We start from the raw sequence: 21,909 nt of genomic DNA on the forward strand, positions 1-21,909 counted from the left end.
CCTTGCTTAGGGACACAGTCCCACTCCCACTGCTGGCGCACTTGCCCTGTGTGGTGCCTCTCTCCATCTGTGTGGTGTGGGATGTGGGGCACATGCAGGTGATGGGGCATTGGGTGAGTGCACATGTCTTTCCCTTCTCGGCTGTCAGTATGTGTTCCTGTGCAAAGCCACCTTGAGTTGGAAAAGAAAATATTAATTCGGAAAATATGCATCAGAATTTGCCAGTAAATTTGCAATGCAAAGCCACTAATTTAGAAAATTAGCGAATGTGTATATTATGCAGAAATTAACTGATTGGGCAAATCAATTCACCCCTGTCCAAAGTCCAGTGTATCTGTGAGGCCCTGAGAGTTGCTGAGACTGAGGGCAGTGTGGACTTACACAGCCCTGCCTCTCTGCCTGTATTGCAGGATACCCTGGAGATGTGCACTCGGGAGAATGAGTTCAAGAGCATCCTCTTTGCCCTCTGCTATTTCCATGCCGTGGTGGCAGAAAGGCGCAAGTTTGGCCCCCAAGGCTGGAACCGTTCTTACCCCTTTAACACTGGAGACCTCACTATCTCTGTGAATGTGCTGTATAATTACCTGGATGCCAGTTCAAAGGTATGTGAATCAAAGGTGGGCTGTTTCTTGGCTTTTAACCACCAGTGATGGACTGGCTTGTGCTGAAACTCCTGGGCAGTCTCCTTAAATGCCATTTCCTTGGTAACTTTGTGTTTATAACTTCACAGTTCTGTATACCTTTGTGGTGAGGTGGGAAGCTTCAGTGCCACTCACATCTGTAGCAGCTTACAAATCATAGCAAATAGTGCCTGTGGTCTTTATTCATTGAAAATACGTAGTGGTCTTTGGTTTAATGGAGCTTAGAATAAATTTGCCTTTCAGTGGGCAACTGCATGAAATCTATGCTGTGATCCAGTTTTCCTTGGACAGGATTTAACTACTACCTAAAGTTTGTTTACTCAGAAAACTGAAATAGTGAAGTGGAAGCACTTCTGTGCAGATCTGTGCTTAGTACTGTAGCCTGCAGCTCAACGACACAGCTGGTGGCTGTCTGAACTCCTTCATGCCCTCCTGGTTCATTCTTCAGGTCCCATATGATGATTTACGCTACCTCTTTGGTGAGATTATGTACGGAGGTCACATTACAGATGACTGGGACAGGCGGCTTTGCAAAACCTATTTGGAAGAATTTATTAAGCCAGAAATGCTGGAAGGAGAAGTCCTCCTTGCTCCAGGATTCCCCCTACCAGGGAATATGGACTATAATGGCTATCATCAGGTAAGCTCTTTGTTTTCTGGCATTATTTATACACATAAATGTAATGTATTCCAAAACTGCCTTATAATCTGTCTTAGGAGGCAGTGAATAGGATTGCGGTGTTTCAACACACCTCCTATTATTTCCCATTATGTTCTGTTTCTGTAGATGTTTCAGGATTCCCTTGGATGAACCAAGTCTAATGGTAATTTGCTACTTCATCACGGGCTCATTCTGTTCATGCATGAATAGAACAACTGTATTGGTTCTTGAGACTTGAGCAGGGCTCCTGGAAAATTACATCCACATACTGTTTGCTAAAATGGCCCCTTCAAGCTCCGTTTATCATCAGTTTCAATGAGAAACACTGAAGGGTCTTGTTGATCTACTTGCTGATCTCATCTGTTCTTTGTACACAAATGCAGTAGCAGAGATAGGCATATTAGGCTGTTTTTGTTCATAAAACTTAACTACTGGAAGCTAAATTCCCACAAGAGATTTCAGGATATTGATGCTGAAATGCACAGTGGATAATTGCTAGAGAAGGTCCAGGCCTGAGATATGTAGCGAAGCCAAACTTTAGCAATTACTAAATTTTCACAGCAGGAGTAGAAGCAGTTCTGTAAACAATTGTACACTCCTTTCCCCCATCAATTTGCTGGTGTTTCAGCCACAAGCAGAGTTATATCAGCCTGGGCTTACTTACTTGGATGGGTAATAATTCCAGCACCGTGAACTCTGCAGGCAAAGTGCCCTGGAGACTATCTAACCTGAACCTGAATTTCTCTGTACAGTACATAGATGATGCCTTGCCTCCAGAGTCTCCTTATCTGTATGGTCTCCATCCCAATGCTGAGATTGGCTTCCTTACCCAGACCTCAGAGAAGCTCTTTCGCATCGTGCTGGAGTTGCAGCCCTGGGACACCAGCGTGGGCGAAGGAGGAGTGGTCACCAGGGAAGAAACGGTGAGAGTGGTAGAGGAAGAAGCTTCTGAATTTTGATACCTGTCTCATTCATAAGTAGTCCTGTCTACCTCAGGTTTGTCTTACAACTGCTTATTATAATGTGTTCTGCCTTTGCTGGATACAAACCGAGTGTCTAAAACTGCTAGCCTCATATTATGCAGAACATCACCATGGTGGGATGTAATTGGAGTATTGTCAGTAATAGGACAGTGGCTTTTAATTACCCCCTGAACTGCAGTGCCTTCATTATCATCCTGTGAAGATGTTGCAAATAAACCTTCTGTGGCCTCCACTGTCTCTGAGCCCCCGGTCCCTGTGCACCATCCTGTGACTGGCATCTGAATGGGCTCCCTGGGCGCACCTTCTGCCAGGTACAATGTGCCACCCAGAGCTCGTCCCACCTCTTACTGCTGTCATCAGGTCCCACCCTGCTCCAGAGCTCTCAGGGGCCTTGTAATTCCTTGTAATTCAGTTCCACCTGAACTCCTTTGCTATGCCTATGTACTGGGCTGATCTCAGCCCTTCCTCTTGAAACTCACAGCTCATTAAAATCTGGCCCAAGTGTTCCTAACAGGATCTGAAACCAGCCAACACTTGCTCAGTTTTTTATTTCTGCAGTCTTAAGGTCCCAGCTCTGTGTTTCAAGCTTTGCAAATTAATGAATGGCTAATAGAAAGCTTATATGAAGTCTGTGGTTTCACACATGCTTCCTTTGGCTTGGTGTGGAGCTGGGGAACTTACTACCTGCACCTAAGGGGCTCTTAGAAGTGCTCAGCATGTTCAATTTTCAGTTCATACTGGAATTTGAGGTGAGGAGAGTAATCCAGAGGTAGCAAAGCCAGAGGAGATGCTCAAAGATAGCAAATGTGACTACTTCTTCTCCCCTCCCAGTCCTTTTGCTATTGAGATACAATTAAGCTCCTTGGCCAGAGAAGCAAAAGTATCAGTGAGTGATCCAGCAGTGGTATCACAGGGCATGGCTACCCTGCAAACTCCTGGTGACAGTCAAGAAGGCTGTCACAGGAGCACAGAAATCCTCATGGCTTTTGTGATCTCTCTGAGAAGAAAAGCTGCCTGAAAGCAACCTGAGTGTGGCCCCACTGCGCTGTGTTGCCCTGAGGGGGATGCTCCCACAGCTGATTTCTTCTGGAGGTGATGTCTCTCATTATCTGAGCTATAACTGGCACTGACTGTATCCCTTTCACTTGGTCCTTGAATAAGAGTGAGTTAAGAATTGCCTCTTAGCTCCTCCATTTGAGGATTTCCAGCCCCTGGTTTGGCTGAGGTGATTTTAGGGAGCTTGCAGGGAAACTGCGAGCCCATCATTTTCCTGAGGCTCTGACAACTCCAGTTACTCCCACAGGTTTCTGAGGCCACATTACAGAAAACGAGCTGTAACTGTTGTGAAAAAATCACAGCCAAAGGGATTTGCAGGGGAATTTCAGATTAGAGGATATTTCTATACTGCACCTGAGGTGCAGCTGAAGAGCTTTTCCAGCCAAGCTTTAGCTTTAGCCACCTAGCTGGTTGCAATAACAGCCTACACATCATCACCTCTTCGTAATGTCTAGTGTGAGTGTGAAGGGTTTAGAGGAGCAGCAATGAGAGGAAATTGGAGCACAGAGTCCAAAATATGAACATCAGTGGGCATGGCAATAAAATTACCCTGGGCTGCCTTTGCCACTGGCTGGCAGCTGTCACTGGCACCCACACGCCAGGTTTTGCACATCAGATCATGGAATTGTAACTGTGCATTATGCATTCCTGAAAAATCCCCAAGAAGCAGAAGTCTTGCTCAGATTCTAGAACAGAAGAAAAGCACTGTGTGAGAGACTTCCATACCAAGCTGCCTAACGGTCCACATAAACCCGAGAGATACAGCTGATCCCATGAAGATTAGGGGCTTCATGCCTCACTGTCAACCAGATAGGTTTCTGTTGGTTTTATTTATTTTTTAGATACTAGACATCCTGTTGCATTGGAGTTTTCCCTGTTTAGTATTTAGAGATACAAAGCACTGTTTCCAAATCAAGCTGTGATGGTGACCAGAAAATAATTTTGTTTCATTGTGCTTTTCTTCCATGGCTCTATTAGTTCAGAATGCTAAATTCAACTTGAAATTAAATTTTGTATAATCACCTCTCTCTATCAATACACCACAGAAACCCACTTCATAAGCCCAGTTGTCCTGAGGCTCAGCTGAGGCTATAGCCGCACCCGTCTTCCTGCATTGAATCTGACCTTAGGAGAAGTAAGAATACAGGCTTGAGACCCAAGAAGAAAGGAGACTGCTACATGTCATAGTGACATTTTTAAACCATCATTTTGAAAGCTTCTCATCTGACATTAACTTTTGTAAGCATTTGAATTTTAATAGGATGGGACAAGCTCTTTGAAAGGTGCCATGCCCAAGTGCAGCTGACACTGATTGTTTCAGAGACACTAAGTGGCAGATGGAGTTTTCATACTGCATTCAGGCAGCTGTCAGCTGAGGAAGCTCAGTGGGTCATTCACTAACATCCCTCTCTCTTTTCCCTTCGGCACACAGGTGAAAGCTCTTCTGGAAGAGATGTTAGAGAAATTGATGGATGAGTTTAACATTGCAGAACTGATGGCAAAGGTGGAGGAGAGGACGCCGTACGTTGTTGTTGCCTTCCAGGAATGTGAGCGCATGAACACCCTCACCAATGAAATAAAGCTCTCTCTCAAGGAACTGGATCTGGGGCTGAAGGTAGGAGCTCTGGGTGCTGGCGAGCACAGCGTGGTAGAATCTTGATGAATGGAAAAGGTGTTCAGGGAATAAAAGGGGTCACACTCTGTATTCAGCACTGCTGTCTGCAAAACCAACTGGACTCCATGGGGAAGCGTTCACAGATGGATTTCAGATGGCAGTTGTCTGCAGGCCACGAGTGCAGGCACTGGGAGAGGTTAAAGATACACATAGCAATGACTGCTTTTTGGGAACAGAGGCCAGGCACTTCTGTCCACTCGATATTGTAGCACAGCAGCAATAGGTCACTCAGAAATTGAGATGTGGCCTATTTAAAGGTAAGCCAAAAAATCACACCTTTTCACAAAATGCCCAGGTACTGGGGGGAACTTGTAACAAAGTGTCATAAAAGGCACAAGCTGAGCTGAAATCAAAGGAAGGATTGGTCATGTGTAAGGACAAAAAATGTTCAGGGCTATAAGAGAAAAAGCCTAAAAACTCAGAGTTTTGAAAGAGATACAATTCCCCTTGCTGGGAATGAGTCATTTGCTAATGGAAGAGGATCAGGGGCAGACCTTCCCTATGGAGATACCGTCCATAATCGCTCCACCCACAGTTGCTTCTCCACACTGGTAAGAAACTAGGCTCTGCTCCAGGAAGGTGATGTCTGTGTCTTTCTGGGTGGTGGCTTTGGCCCTTGCTTATGGAAAACAGTGAGGAGCTCTGAGGCTGGCAGGACACACCAGGTAGGATGCAAATTTCTGGGTTCAGCAGGATGTGCCAGAGGGCTGTGCTCTGAGGCTGCATCCCCTGGTAGGGGCAGTCATCTGCTGAATCCCCTCCCAGGCAGTTATGGGACAAAATATTAAAGGCTACTGACTGCCCATTAGGGGATAAACCAGCATAGATCAGACTGCGAGTGAGGACCTGCCTAGCCAGCCCTGGTGCACTGTAGAAACACTTCTCCTTCACCATGTCATCCCAAAAGACTCTTCACCACGTCATCCCAAAAGACTCTTCACCACAGCCAAGTGCTGTACACCCATTGGAAAGGCCAAAGTGTAGCCGAGGAATGCTGCCTGGAGCTTGCAGCACAAAGCTGGTGCCTTCAACACTAGCCCGATGCCTTCCCTGCATCATGGACACAAAGTTGCTCCCTGGATGATTTCATGGTGTGAGGCAGCAATTAAGGACATCAGTTGCTGGTCGTTCCATATTCCATCATTTCCTGAATGGCAGGTTGTCATCTCATTTTGCCAAACGCTCAGCTCACAGAAATACTTTACATAGCATGGGAACTATCACACTTGAAAGAACTGCAACTACTTTATATGACCCCATTATTAGAAATACCTGACAGGTGAGCAAGGAGGACCTGTCTTGAGATTGAATGACAATCCCAACCCTCTTCTGAGGGCAGCTTTGAAGAGCAATCTTCAAAGGACATATCTGCAGGGTGCATGCAGAGGTGCTAGGGTTGGCTCTGGGATTTTAGGTAGCTGCAGCTCTGCAGGGATAGGACTAGGCTGCTTTTAAATCCCAGCTGCGTTGTGCTGTATACTGTGAACCCAGCAGCTTGGGTCCATGCTAGCTCAGACATTTCTGCATTGCATTCACTGCTGATGCTATTGTCTTGATTAAAGAGAGAGACATATCATATACACTTCGTGGTGGTCCAGTACTTACAATCAATTTTAAAAGAGGCTGATATTTATGTAGTCAATTATTATACACAGATTTCCTTTATTTTCTAGCATAAGGCAGTAGAATTGAAAATTCTCTTTCCTGAGACAGGTAAACAGAAGTGATTTAACGTTTCAGTGCTGGAGCACCAAACAAGATATAATTGTAACTGGGACAATGTGTAGCAATTAGATTTAATGTGGAGAAGAATAAGCTATTTAATATTGGTAGGGGGAATGAGTGGATGCATGGGCTTAAATAAACCACAGACAAAACAAACCACAGAAATCAGGCAATAATAGAGGGTGAAAATTTCTCCCTAAAACCCTGCCACAAATCACAGCAGGGAAGTGAGATGGTATCTGCAGAAAAGGCACCTCTAATAACTACATAGGTTGGTCCCAACAGCCTCAGTACCTACGCGGTGTGATTCTGAGACACCACAGGGCCAGGACTTAAGGACTACTGAAGAGCAGATGAGTTAGCCTTATCTATTTGTGTTAGCATTTCTTCATCTTGTGTATGCTGAAGAGGCAAATTTGAAGGGTCTGAGATACCACCAGTGGGCAATACTTCCGTGCCTGCAAGCAAGGGTTACATGTGGGTCCCTGCAGAGCTGAGTTAGACGTCGTGCGTGACCTGTGCCGCTGCCCAGCATCCCCCAACAGGCCCTTCCCATGCCTTGGGTACCATATAATGGCCAGGGGATGCTTGGCCCTGCTCTTGACTCTTTCTGTAGGCAGTGTCACTGTCCTGACTTGACAGCTAGGTCTCACACTCAGTTTGGGAGAGAAATCATTCTTTAATTGTTCCTTCTGAGAGCAGCTCCTGTGAGAGCTGTTAATGCTTGTTAATCTCTGGGATTGGGGATCTTTACTGACAGCACTCAGAGGAGGAGAGTTTACATAACAGGAACCACAGATCTCAGAAGAGAATAAATAAAACACAGGGGAAGCAAGTCTTATTGTTTTTAACTGACTATCTGCTTAAAAGAAGGCGATTTAGAAATGTCATGCCTAATTTGAATTTTTTGAATAATTCATTGTGTCTTTGTAGCAGAAAGTGATTGTTTGGTCCAAAAATAGGAGACATCCCATTAAGAGGAAGAGAAATTGCAATAGACTAGTAGCCATCAAAAATAACTGGCATGTTGCATTTCAAAGCCCTTTGTTCTGGATGACTTCGGTGAGACCAGAGGCTGGGCTGAAACACTTGCATGTTAATGTTGTACCCAGTGTAATTTTTCCAAGCAGATTTTCTATTTTGCAACTTCAGTGAAGGATAAGCCTCCAAAATGAGGATAATAAATATTGTAAAAGAATGAAGTAAGACCAAATTTTGTAAGGCTAGCTGGGTATTTCACTGTATCAAGTGAAAATAACCTTAACTGAGAAAACAATTTGTGACAATAGTCTGCTCATCTTGAGGGAATGTCTGCAGGCTGATTAAGATTTCCTTCAAGGGTGTCTTTAATGAAAATTACTCCCAGCGTTTTGGAAAAAAAAAAAAGCAACTTGAATCATTCCTGATGCACTTTAGTATTCAGCATCTGAAATGCAAATTTATGCATAATTGTGTTTGGACAACTATATGAGATAGCTGCTATAGATGTTTTGAACCCTCACAGGAGATTCCAACAAGTATGCTTGAGTGCGCAGGCTTTAAAAATTGCTTTTCTTTAAGCCTTCCTGAGAATTACATTTGCTAATTCATTTGTTTCCTGAAAGTAAAACTAGACAGGATATATGATCATGAGGGTTATGTCTTTAAATCAATTTGACTGCTTGCACACATTTTGCAATATTTTTACCACTTTAAAACCTTTCCAGGAGTGCAAAATACTTCTGACTGTCACTATTAGAAGGCCTTGTGGTTCTCAGTGTCCTGCTGTGACCAGCACAGTACTTTGCCTCTCAGACTTTATTTTCTTCCTGCATGGTTTTGCCATGGCTTTAGCTAGAGACCAGCCTATTGAGTAGGTCCTCTCAGTGTCTTAGTTCTCCTGAGATGGGAGATGGTGACCCGTGGGATATGAACGCACAAGCAACCACAATGGCACTTCAGAGTTTGTGTGCCAACAGAAGTTATTGAATAACAAAGCCATGGAAACTGCCCCCTGATGAGGTCAAATCATTTTTGACAGCCCTGTGAAGCTCATCACCAGCCCCTCTGATTAGACCCCCTATGCTTTTCTGTTGTGTGAGCTTTAACTGTGGGTCAGTAAATTGTCTTAAAGTGTGTTATACTTAAAGTGAAACAGCTCAGATGCCTAAGATGAAATACACAGGGCATGCACTGCCTTTGTATTTCTTTGCCACTTCATGGCAAATACCAAAATGAGACATGTCTCATTTGAGTTTGACCCTTGTACTTGGAATTACCCAGGACTTTAAAGACCTTTTACTTGGTAACACATCATTTTGAGATTCCTTACAAATGTCAAATCATTGAATAGAAATAATGAGATGATTTACTGGCAGAGACTTACCTGGTTCCTGCTCACATGAACTAACAGAAGGTGATGTGTATTTTGAAAGGTGGTTACAGTTGTTCCTTATGCTTTAGGACTAACTGCAGATAGTCCTGCTTCTACCTTTTCATTTAACCTTATTTGTTGCTTTTAGCTACAAGAATGTTAAAACAAAGACCATCTTAAAACCTTTGTACACATGATTTTCTCCATCCACCAGAAATCTGTTCTCCATGGGGAAACGCAGCAAGTTCAGATGCTTGCTGCCTTTGGTCTGGTTGGGTGTCTAGCTGTGATCTTGTCCTACTGTAGCCTGTCAGTGTGATATGCAGATCAGAGCTCTGCGGGGCATGGTCAGCATAGGAATAAACTGCAAAGATTTTTAACTGTTGCACTCTGACAAGCATTGCTAAACCTGTGTTGGGGCTGCTTTAAGCGGACTTCAACTTTTGCTAAAGCTTCATAGATTTTTGTGGCCCCAGTAAAGGGCACCTCTGCTGACCTCATGGCTGGAGGCATTGAAGTCCTGTGAAAGAACAGTTGGAATTTTTTAATGTGAATAGACTGACCCAATTCCCTCACCCTTGTTCTCAGCAATGGCTCAACTGATTTCAGTTAATCTTTCCAAAAACGCTCAGCCTGAGGCAAAGAGAAATTGTAAGTCAGAAAAATTATGGCAAAATGATAAGGGGACAAAAGTATTTATAATGGAAACTAGTGATCAACATTAACTATAATTCTCCAAACTGCCATGGTGTGTTGTACCCCTCTAGCTCAGCATGGGGCATGAAAAGATTTAAATTGTGAAGGACATTATGTACTGGTAGAAGCTGAGCCTGCATTTGCAAGTTTTTGTCTTTGCAGACTGCTTGTCTTGAGTGTCACAGAATCACAGATTAGTTGTTCTGGAGATTATCTAGTCCAACCCCATGCTTAAAGCAGGGTCAGGTAGAGCAGGTTGCCTAGGACCATGCCCTGTTGGGTTTTGAAAACTTCCAAGGATTGAGACTCCACAGCCTCTCTGGGTAACCTGTTCCAGTGTTCAACCACCCTCACAGTAAAAAAGTTTGTATTTGTATTTCAATATAATATCCTGTATTTCAAGTTGTTCCCATTGCCTCTTGTCCTGCCACTTGACACCACTAACAAGTGTCCGACTCCATCTTCTTTACTTTCTATCATCAGGTATTTATAAATATTGAAAAGAATCCCCCAGAGCCATCTCCTCTTGAGGCTGAATAATCCCAGCACCGGACCCAGCATGCCAGACGTGGCCTCACCAGTGCTGAGCAGAGTGCTGCCATTAACCTGCTGGCAATGCTCCTCCTAATGCAGCCCAGGACACTGGAGCCCGCCTTTGCTGCAGAAGCACATTGCTGACTTGTGGTCAGCTTCTTGTCCACCAGGACTCCCAGGTCCTTTCCTGCAACTGCTTTCCAGGCAGTTGGTCCCCTGGTGCATGGGATTATTCCTCCTCAGGTGCAAGACGTGGCATTTCCCTCTGTTGAACTTCATGAGGTTCCTCTCAGCTCAATTCTCCAGCATGTTCAGGTCCCTCTGAATGGCAACACATGCATCTTTGGGTATCATTGGTGATCCTGTGGAAAAGTGTAAGGGGATAATAGTCTGAGGGCTGGACAAACCTCAGCAGTCTTTCCACTGTGTCCTGGGTCCAAGCTCCCGGCATGCAGTAAATGTCGCCAGACAGCAAGACAGGTAGATGGGGGCCTCTGTCCTCTGCAGCAGGGAGTCACCTACTACTGTCACTTACTGATCTCTCCTGTGCTGCTGCATGACTTGGGCTCCATTGTCATGGATGCTTTGATGGACAGAGTTCCCAACCTCTCATCTCCTAGCTGGGCACCGAACCTGTTCTGGAGCTGCAAAGCTGCAGGGGGAACAGAAGCCTTGTTCCTGTGGCTGGAAGTCACAACTTCCAGCCTTTACCATCGTGGGAATCTCCCTTTCCCAAGCGGATAGGTACAGACTCTGCCTGCCTTCCTTCGATACTGTTGGGAGTTGAGGCTCCTCTTGTATCTGCAGGGTCTCAGAGAAGATCCAGTTGGTCTCTTTCTCATCTCTGATGCTAAACAGTTTGCTGGCCTCCTCCTGCAGATCCGTTACTTGGTGGCACAGGTCCTCCACCAACTCACATCTCCTATAGGCAAGGAGGCAGTCTCCTGGTCCCCGGCTCCGTGAGAGGGTCTAGGCACTGCCTGCAGTCCCAGACATGATGAGCTCCAGCCTCTGTCAGGAGTTTGGTCTCAGCTGAGGCCTCTGCTGTACCAGGGACAGTTGCTCCAGATAGTGCTGGGGACAATGCTCAGTGGCACGTCACCACCATTGCTAAGCAAGTGTATGCTGCCCTCAGCAGAGTTTGTGAGCCCCATCTGTGTGCCCCTCTGTGCAATGATGTGCTGCACAAACTGCTGCATCTCTTAATGGCATCTCTTAGCTGCCCTTTCAGCATTGGTAACATCCAGGCATCTCTCACTTAATGTAATTTCAGCTGGGTACAGCAAGAATTTTCTTTATTTTAGACTAGCAGACAGTGGGGACCCTCTTTAGAGTACCAGAATTTCAAGAGGGATGCTGTTATTGCTGTGCAGAACCCTTTTCTGGCCATGCAGTGATGTTCCAGCTCTTCTCCTGCCTAGGCAAAACTGATACAGGTTTCTAAAAGCATTAAAAATAATTAATTGCTGGAAAAAGAAAAAGTCAAACCTCTCTCTATATCTCACTTGGCTTAACCATATCTTAATTTGTTGTGTGTTTCCCTGCTGTGAAAGAAACTGTGATTACATTTGCAGACAAAGTGTGAAGTCAAAATGAAAGACTTGCACTGCAAAGTAATAAAGGAGGAACGGAGTGAGGGAAAGTGGAGGAGAGGAGGGGGATAGGACTTGACATAACTAACATTTGGCCAGTTTGGCAGTAGATCATCAGAGACTCCAGTATCCTGCCCTGGCAGTGTGAGTGAGAACAGCTTTGCACCTCTGAAGGTCTGCCCTATAAAGATCTTCAGTCAATGAAAGAAAACAGAAACAACACTGGGACAACTGAGGGACACTCATGCTCACTGTCACTCTGTTACACAACTTTTCCTTCAAGTAGTATTTCTACAGTAGGGAAGATGAGGATGCAGGAATATGCAAAAGAAGGTGTTCATGAAGACCCAAAACTCATTAAGAAATTCACAGTATGTGAATACTAGTGACTGTGTAGAGTGACATGCTCTTCCACACTTTCTAGCTCAGCTTCTGCTTTCAAGCAGGCTTTGTTCAGGTTAAACAGTAGTCAGTGCTAATTATACCCTTTCTCACTCAGGGAGAACTGACCATGACAAGTGACATGGAGAACTTGCAGAATGCCCTCTTCTTGGATATGGTGCCTGAGTCCTGGATAAAGAAGGCTTACCCTTCCACGGCCAGCCTGGGCACATGGTTTGCTGACCTCCTCACTCGCATCAAGGAGCTGGAGGCCTGGACAGGAGACTTTTCCTTACCCTCCACAGTGTGGCTTGCTGGGTTCTTCAATCCCCAGTCTTTCCTGACAGCCATCATGCAGTCCACAGCCCGAAAGAATGAGTGGCCTTTGGACAAGATGACCCTGCAATGCGATGTGATGAAAAAGAACAGAGAAGATTTTGCCAGTCCTCCTCGGGAAGGGGCATATGTCCATGGTTTGTTCATGGAGGGTGCTCGCTGGGATGCACAGGTGAGCTCACCAAGGCTCTTGTGTTGCAAGAGAAGCCACGGATGTTATGCCCTTATTGCTTGGTACTTTACTCTGGGGAACTTCTCAGCCCAGATAGGTGCTCATCTAAAATAGTCATTTGAGCTGCCTCTCCAGGAATGGGAAAGATGTGAAAGATGGGCCTTTCCTCTGCAGCCTAGAGAGCATATCCAAGGTGGTCAGATGAAGCATCCCTTGGAGTTTTCTGTTCCATGGTTGTGAAGGGAATTTGGGGTGGCCAACTTAGACTGATATATCTATCTTTTTACAAGGTGAATCTAAACCTCAGTGTACATTGACTAAACTGTGGTCAGTACTCATGGTGTTACTGCAGACAGAAAACAAGGGGTGCTCTCAGGGCTGTGTTGTCCCTGCACCTTTGCATGGTTGTGATTTCACTGCTGCCTCCAAAAGTGCTGTGGCAGACTTCTGCAGTGTCACTACTCTGTTGCCTGTTTAGCAGCAGTGGGGAGAAAGGAGAGGACTCTGACTTCCTACATCTTCATGTCCCCAGAGCTGAATGGTTGGGATGTGCGAAATCCAGACCACTGTCCTTCCACCGTCAGGTGCTGCAGAATGTCATCTGCATATATAGGGTTTGTGACCAAAAATTAATCACATCCTTTAGCCATCCCCTTAGGATGCCAAATAAAGCTTGCATGAAGGTCTCACCTGTATGGTCAATGCAGACTCAGGCTGATGACTTAGCGTGGGGAGGTGGGGGGTAGGCTGATCCTGGACAAACAGGACAGTGTGGGTGGCCCTTGATCTTCTGTCCCCTTCTGGATGTGGCCCAATGCTGTTCAGTTGTAGCACAGCGAGTCTCTGGGCAGCCAAGGTGAGAACCATACCCACCAACTGGGCAGCTGAAGGGAAGCTTGCACACTTGCTGTTTCCTGCCCATATAGCTGTCAGTGCTCCTCTCGCAGTGCACCTCTCAGAGCAGCCCAATTGTCCCTGTCATTCCTTCTGACAGTTGTCAGCTGTTGGGAGCGCAGTCTGCAGAGCGAGAGCCATTAGGCTGACAAATCCCCACCGGGCTTGGTCCTTCGAGTTGCCTGGCCCATGGTACCATGACTCCCAATTTGTGCTGCGTGTGAGAATTAAATGACAGTGATTCATGCAGCTCTTACTCTGGGCAGCCAGTGCAATGCTCCTGCTGCCAGTTTTGGCTCCTCCTGATCTGTGAGAGAGTGAAGGCTGATCAAAGTGGGTCACCCAGAACTTAATTATCTGTGTCAGGTTTACCCTCTCACAAGAAGAGGCTTTTATTTCAGAGGCAGCTCTTCAGAGCCTTAACCTTGAAGATCCTCCTTTATCTGTTGTGGGTCTTGGTAGTATGATGCTGAGGAGAAAGGCCATGCCTGTTATATACCGTATCCCAGCCTGACCTTGCAATTCAGATCTAATACTCTCCACTTATTTTTCAGCTCCATCTCTGCAATAGTTTTCCATGAAGGATAGGAAATTAGGCAAAGCTTTGAACTCACTGGCTGATGGCATCCAGTGCATTTTATGCAGGCTGTTTTCTCTCTGGAAATGGGTTGACGTGTGTATTGGGTCTGGAGAGCCAGAGGCAGTCAGAAACATTGGCAAAGGCCCTGTCAGAAGATTGCAGTAAAGATCATAGAATCATAGAACCATTTAGGTTGGAAAAGACCTTCAAAATCATCGAGTCCAACCATCAACCATGCCCACTAAACCATGTTCTGGAGTACCCCGTCTACGTGCATTTTGAATACCTCCAGGGATGGTGACTCCACCACTTCCCTGGGCAGCCTGTTCCAATGCCTGACAACCCTCTCAGTAAAGAAGTTTTTCCTAATATCTAACCTAAATCTCCCTTGCCGAAACTGGAGGCCATTTTCTCTTGTCCTATCTCCAGCCACCTGACAGAAGAGACCAACCCCCACCTCACTACAACCCCCTTCAGGTAGTTGTAGAGAACGATAAGGTCTCCCCTCAGCCTCCTCTTCTCCAGACTAAACAGCCCCAGTTCTCTCAGCTGCTCCTGATAAGAGTTGTGCTCCAGGCCCCTCACCAGCTTGGTTCCCTTCTCTGGATGCGCTTCAGCACCTCAATGTCTTTCCTGTAGTGAGGGGCCCAAAACTGAACACAGGACTCGAGGTGCGGCCTCACCAGTGCTCAGTACAGAGGAACAACCACCTCCCTGCTCCTGCTGGCCACACTATTAAGATTTCATGTGGGTATAAGGTCAGATCTCCTGCCTCCATGGTTTTGACTCTGCTAATAGCAGAAGTTCACAGTAGCAGAAGAGAGACCAGCCCAGTCCATTTCCCAAGCCCTGGTCCTATAGTTCCCTGCCTATCCCCTTGTCCAAGCTTTTGGTGTGGCTGCCGTACAAAACCCCTTGCAGCTCTTGGAGATCACCACCCCTTACTACAGGGAGCACTGGATTTCAGTTACCCTCAAAGATTGACATTTTAAGCTGATACAAATCAGCTGGACACAACAGTGCAGAGAAAGTTTAAAAAAATTCCTGGTCTTGCATATTGAATCCTCCATTAAAAACAAATTCCAGTGACTGCTGTTATGTTTTCCTTTACCATCATTACCACCATTACTAGAAAATATAATGGTCAAAATGGCTGAGTTCTGCCTGGGTTTTACCCATCCCCAAGTGGTAGTGGAAGTGAAGAGTGAGAAGTTTAGGTGGTGCAAAGCTTGAAATCTTTTGGGAAACACGTGGCTTCTCCCCTCTGCCTCCCTCCAATAACTGGTATGGGTAATTGCATTCAGCAATGAGATTTGTCTTCAGAGACCATCCAGACTTTAGTAAATGTGTTTTTGTGGTTACATTTTCCTTGTGATTGAAAGATACTGAGCAATTACATTTATAGAACCATTCATAATCTCTGAGTATCATGCTTCAATTTATTTCAGAAAGGAAAAGAATATTTTCATGTATTGGTGCTCACACTGAAATATCATTTCCACCTAGTGGAACTATTCATTTTACCTGTAATCCAGTGAGCACCAGTATATATTAATGGACGCAGCATTTTTAAAAAAGGTGCACAGTTCTTTTGGGTTGTGTACTCCTTCCAAATTAATCCTCTGATAAGAATGGCAGGTCCTGTTTAGAAGAACTCCTCTGGGGAACACCTCCACTTTAAAAATAATATTTCACATTTAGATTGTGCCTCCAAAAAAGGAAAAAGTCCCTCTATGTTGTGCTACTCACATTTTTCTGTTTATTTAAACATTTATGTTTGCCCTTGGGTGTCTTAAATTTATAAAACATTCATTACAAAACAGCAGGCAGCTATTAGATGAAATGAAACCAAGCAGGTTATTTTGGGTCCAAATGATCTGTTGCTGTAGCACTGTTAAAGTCAGTGAGACTCAGTGAGAGATAGTTTAACTGGTGACACTGTGAGACATTTTTTCTCAAGCCATGGGAGATTGCTGACTGATTCCTGGCTTTCTTGCTCCCAGCAATGGAGAGTTTGATGCCAAGTATGCGCTCTGCTACTCACCAAGGGTACTGGAGTGTGACAGGACAAGAAGAGAGGTGGGGTTTGCACTACATGTGCCACACAAAGCTTTGCCAGGTGTAGTCAGCACACCACCTTGTCCTTGGAAGAGATGCACAGTCTGTGCACAGTGTGCTGAGTAGTGGTTTAACACTGAAGGTATTGTGCCTCCTTCAAGTCACACCAGCTATGTTTTCTGTGTACTTTTTAAAATGAATCCTATGTAAAGCATCAGTTTTAAACCAGTAGAGAGGCTTAGAAGGACAGATGTCTGTGGCAAGGAACAGTCACATTTATTTGATGGTTCAAGTAGCTCGATATCTTTGGGAACAGTTGCACACCACTCATTTTTATCTGAGATGATACTCCCAGCAGCGGATGCAGATGAAAACAACATCAGTGTGCAACTCAACCCTGACACAGCCCAGTTGTGGTGCTACAGTCCGAAACATCACAGCTCACCACGTTCTTCTGCAGAGGCACCAGGTACATCAAATCTCATGCATCAGACACTGATATTTTTCCCAGAGAGGTGAGCTGGGACATCATGTGAAGCCTTTTCCTGTAGATGTCAACTGTCAGTAATGCCCATGTATTTGTGAGCTATGAGAGCAACAGCAGGATGTGGCTCAAGCTGAGGTCTCCAGTGATAAACTAAGAATGCAGCCATGGAAGGGATACTTGCAAATTGTGCTGTGAGCAGCCAGTTTCTTATTTACAGTTGTTTTGAAAAATTAATAACTTGGCAAATCCTTTTCCATATGTATCTCAACTCTTAAACTACTCAGTGATAAAAATCGCTCTCTCATTTGGCTTTACTGGACAGCACATCATTAGGTCTTCTTCACTGCATGCTCCATGGATGGCTCTTTTTCTCATTCCCCATGTGCAATTGAAGCCACTAGCCCCAGCAATCTCTGGACCACCTTGAAGTGATGCTCCCTGCTGGCTACACTGCTGGTCAGGTCACCAGCCCCTCTTCCCTGCAAACAGAGGCAACTCTATTTGAAAGACAACTGAGCCATGCTGAAGGTCTTTAAGCCAACTGATCCTAAATCAGCAGGTGCACCTATGCTAGTAACACCTCAAAATGCAGTTGAGTGGGAGGGGATATTGGCTTACTGCACATGTATTTGGGCCCATCTCTTAGCTCCCTGGCTTGTGACAGCTGTTTTGTGTCTTTGGACCCATTGATATGTGGCAGTGTAACATGTCCGCTTTTCAAATTGCCTGTTGAGAAGCCAGGACAAGAAGTGAAGACTTCTTTAGGATCTGAGGCCTGAGCTCTCCAAGCACAGAACAGTGGCTTTTTACAAGGTGTGCTGTGCCAGTAGTTAGGGAAAATTACTTTCAGAGTAGAATTAATTTCTGATGATGGGAGTGATAAAAAATGCAAATGCAAATCAGCCCAGACATAACAAAATTATATGTTCCGTAGAGATACCTCAGGAAGATTTCAACTCTTGTTAATCCAGAAATAGGTCGAATATATCTTGCAAATTTGATTTGAAGAATTGTCAGCAGTAGAAAAAGAGGCCTGATCAAAATCCAGCCTCAGAAATGAAAGTTGTGGATTTAAAAAGAGTGCATAATAATGTTTGATAAATAGCTTCTTTGCAAGGTATTGTAAGAATTATTTAACATTTGTTCAGCACGTTGGAAACATAAAATCCTAAATCAGAGCTGGATTTATCATAGCTTAGTATAACAGATGGCATTAGTACAATTAAACTAAGGTGTGTTGCAAAAGGCATTATTTTTCTTCACTCATTTGCAGAACTAAATAAACTGCTAGAGAGGTTGAATCTCATCCCACAACTCTGATCTAAGAGCATTTGAAATAATAATGATACATGAAGCTAAGCTGCAGCGAGAGGCAGTTTCCTGAGCACTGAGAAGTTTTATTTCCATTTCTGTATTTGTTTTCATTTGGTCTCTCTAGCCTCCATTAAGCAATTTTGCAGGCTTTCCTGGAAATTGATGGATGTGTAGGGCATTTTATTGTCAGAAAGAGAAACAGAAGTTGCCAGAGAGACCCAAGTTAGAGAAACAATCTGCTGATTTCATGCCCTGGCAGCATACTATCCTTCTCCTGGGTCAGGCAGCCTGCTGAATGACAACATTGCTTTGAAGAAGATAATGTGGACTTGTTATTTAATGGTAATATTCCCACAGGAACAGTCCTTCTGAATCTCCCTTGCTTGTGTGAGCACCTGTGAGAGTGGAAACAAGCCTGTGGTGCCTTTTGGGGCTACAAAAAACTCTGTGTGCATTCATTGCCCAGCCAAGTGTATCCCAGGTCATGCTCAAATCCTGCTGCTGTGGTGGGACACTTACTTGGTGCCTCTTAGACTCTTCTCAAGTGAGCGTTGTTCTCCATCCCAAGCCCTGTTCAGGCATCCATAATTGGTCCTAGAACAAGCAACACTTCCCACGAGGTGGTTCTGGTCTGGCAAAACCTTGAGTAAAAGAGCTGCACGAGGATGATGTGGCTGGACATAGCCAGGAACATTGTTCCCCTGCAATGTCCTGCTCAGGTGTGTGTGGGTTTGAGCATCTGATGAGAGCAGGCATCTGTACCCTTGGAATAAACTATGCTTGAGGGAGGCTTCTGCTGAAACAGGGTAGGTGTTTGATCCAGACCCTCCTTACCTCAAATAGACTCATCCACCCCCTTGATCTCAGGAAAGACGTTTGCACTTCCCCAATAAGACCAGCTTGTATAAACATTACAGAGGATCATGTGTGTCGGCGTATAGCTGATGGATATCTTGGAAATCTAACTAAGACTTTGTCTTCTTTCCTTTGTAGACTGGGATAATCACAGATGCCAGGCTCAAGGAACTAACCCCGGCCATGCCTGTCATCTTCATCAAAGCCATTCCTGCTGACAAACAAGATATCCGTAGTATGTACCCATGTCCTGTATACAAAACACGCCAAAGAGGGCCAACTTATGTGTGGACTTTTAACCTTAAAACTAGAGAAAATCCTTCCAAGTGGGTGCTTGCTGGTGTGGCATTGCTGCTACAGATCTAGACTCACCAGCAGAGCACCTAATTTGCAAATTCCTAACGATGTCTTTCTCAGACAATTTAAAAAATAATATCCTGAGATTGAACCCAAGCTCCATCTCTCTGAGTACTGGGCACATAGCCTAAATAGAGCCTGCAAGGAGGTAACAAAGATTCAGAGGGACACCTGGACCATATTCTTGGCTGCTGTAAATCAATACCCGGTAATTTCTACACAGCACTGGAAGATCCCAACCCACAGCCAGATCTTCCACACCGAGAGAGTGCTAATCTCAAATCTGAATTAATTGTTTATTTCTCTTTTGTGATCCAAAGTAGTTTAAAGTCAGTGGCCTTCTCCAAAATGCTTAGATAGTTCAGTGACCTGCGAAATTATTCAGACATTATTCTTTTCTATACATGAGTGTTTCTTTGTCATATGCATAGTGTTGAAAGTTGGGAGATCAGCAGGTGTTGTGGATATAAACTGTTTCTTGCTAATAATCCTATTAATTTTAGAAACATTGAAAATAGTGTTAATATCCAATGTGCTTAATGTAATCAACAGGGATTAATGTAATGGCACAGGGATTATTTAAGAAGAATATTTCATAATGATAGAAATTTACTAATAAAATTCATTATTCCTGGACTAGTCTCTAAAAATTCCCTGGAGGCCTGTATCACACGCTTACTCACTGTATGAAGAATGCATGCAGGGTCAGGTAGGACAAACGCAGCCGTTTGGCTAGTTGCATTTATAATTGTGAATGGAGTGGGTGAGAACTGATGTGTTTCTAGAGCAGAAAGCACAGAGAGAGATGACTGGGGTGTGCATTATCTTAATGAGCCAGACACACAGAGCATTGCTCTGGACTGCAGAAGCTGAGCACTTGGGAGCTAGGAAATGTGAGAAGTTAGGTTGATTGCCTGGGGAAATGGAACTGTGCCGTGCACTCCGTGCAGTCCGCAGTGCTTTGTTGCACAGTACAGGTCTAATATTTGCTGGTTTTCTTCCTCATTTGGTACACAGTATCCTCCCGCCCCTCACCATGCAAGTAACCGTGGGTTTTTCATCTGTGGGGTTCACTGCCACCTCCAAGCTCACTGCAGGTGTCGGCTTGTGTGTCAGCAGGGAGGCTGTGTAGGAGGGAAGGGGACGATGGCAGATGTGGAGAGGATTTGGTCTCAGTAGAATTAGCATCAATAAGCACCCCCAAACTTTCCCACGCTAACCCAATGCCAGGTTACAATCTCATGGCCAAACTCAAGTCTCCAGCAGGGACTGTGACCCTCCTTTGGGAACACTACAAACCCTGCTACTCAGATGAATCCCCAAAGTCAATGAGCACCTCGACAAACACTGCCTCATCTTGAGAGGTCCCCACTCACCAGAGTTGGCCCTGAGTGGGCTCAGGTGTTTAACACCAGCTGGGGAAAGGGGAGGATCACCAGCCAACTGTGTTCCCACTGCCTACGTGGTGGCACTGAAACTTCCAGGATCCTGTTTCCAGGCAGCCATGGGGTTCATAGGGTGGGAGTCTGCAGCCTGGAGAGACCTGCAGGTCTGAGTGAGTCATCTCGAGTTGCCCTAATACTCCATGAGGGACTTGGTCCTCCCACCTCTTCCTCCACTGGTTATCAAAGAGGGGTCAGATCTGGCTCTCATTTCCCTGCACTCACTGTGAAGAAATGGAGTGAGAGGCTCAGACCAAGATGTTTAACTTCTAGACTTCTTAAATAATTTGAGCTGGGCTTGATCAGCCTGTTGTATGTCACTTCAACCATGGGAGAAAGATCTACCTGCTGGTTAGAAATTATGCTTTCCAGCTGAGTTTGGAGCTTGGCATCACAGGAGTCCTTGCTCACCAGTAGGCAGGAAAGAGTAGTGGGTTGGCAAGGGCTGTGCATCCCATGTACCATGTCTTCTGGGTCGCCCAGCAATGTATTTGCACCTGGGACAAGCAGCAGCAGTACAAGATGGTCTACTGGCCTGAAATGCAGCTGTGGTGCACGTGCAGTGCTCGGGATGGTGGAGCTGATCTTGGGAGGAGGATGGGGAAGAGGGTCATGTACAAACCACAAAGAGTATCTGGGGATTACTTGCTGTATCTTACTGAGCTCACTCTGACCTGCCGTATGTCACCAAGCCCACCCTGCCCATTTCAGGAATGCTGTGAAAGGCTCCTCCAAAACCTGGGCCAAGCCCATTGCTGTGTCTCAGTGAGCAGGAGCCCGCCAGCATCACTTGAGAGCTCTACAGAGAAAGCTTTCCAGAGAGTCCTATAAATCAATGGACTATTTGTTCCTCAGCCAGAGCATCCTAAAGAGGCGGGTACCTGTGAAATCTCCTAACAAAGAGAAAGCCAAAATCCAGGAAGTAACAGTGCTGATGTCCCCCTCTGAGCTCTACTGTGCTCCATGTGTTGCAGTACCTGGAAGCATGGGTGTCTTGCACGGTCCTGCCATGCCCTGAGAAACTCCCAAGAGGTACCACAGTTACTCCCTTTCTGTCACTATATACCTTATACTACCACCCTTCCCTGGACTGCTGGGAGATGTTCTGTGTTCAGGG

The 21,909-nt window shown here is 45.3% G+C and overlaps 1 protein-coding gene across 2 annotated transcripts in view; it reads left to right on the top strand.

The window, feature by feature from the left end:
* The window catches only part of DNAH9 (dynein axonemal heavy chain 9), a 209,550-nt gene extending 189,564 nt beyond the window's left edge, over nucleotides 1–19,986 (top strand). For both annotated transcript variants that reach the window (XM_069798868.1, XM_069798867.1), the window contains 6 exons: nucleotides 411–602; nucleotides 1,090–1,281; nucleotides 2,055–2,225; nucleotides 4,774–4,956; nucleotides 12,416–12,805; nucleotides 19,132–19,986. In XM_069798868.1, coding sequence (XP_069654969.1) covers nucleotides 411–602; nucleotides 1,090–1,281; nucleotides 2,055–2,225; nucleotides 4,774–4,956; nucleotides 12,416–12,805; nucleotides 19,132–19,359 — 1,356 coding nt within the window. In that variant the 3' untranslated portion in view covers nucleotides 19,360–19,986. The remainder of the gene's footprint in view (nucleotides 1–410; nucleotides 603–1,089; nucleotides 1,282–2,054; nucleotides 2,226–4,773; nucleotides 4,957–12,415; nucleotides 12,806–19,131) is intronic.
* Nucleotides 19,987–21,909: the final 1,923 nt, after the last annotated feature.

This window comes from Haliaeetus albicilla, chromosome 12, assembly GCF_947461875.1.
Source record: "Haliaeetus albicilla chromosome 12, bHalAlb1.1, whole genome shotgun sequence".
NCBI classification, from domain to species: Eukaryota; Metazoa; Chordata; class Aves; order Accipitriformes; family Accipitridae; genus Haliaeetus; species Haliaeetus albicilla.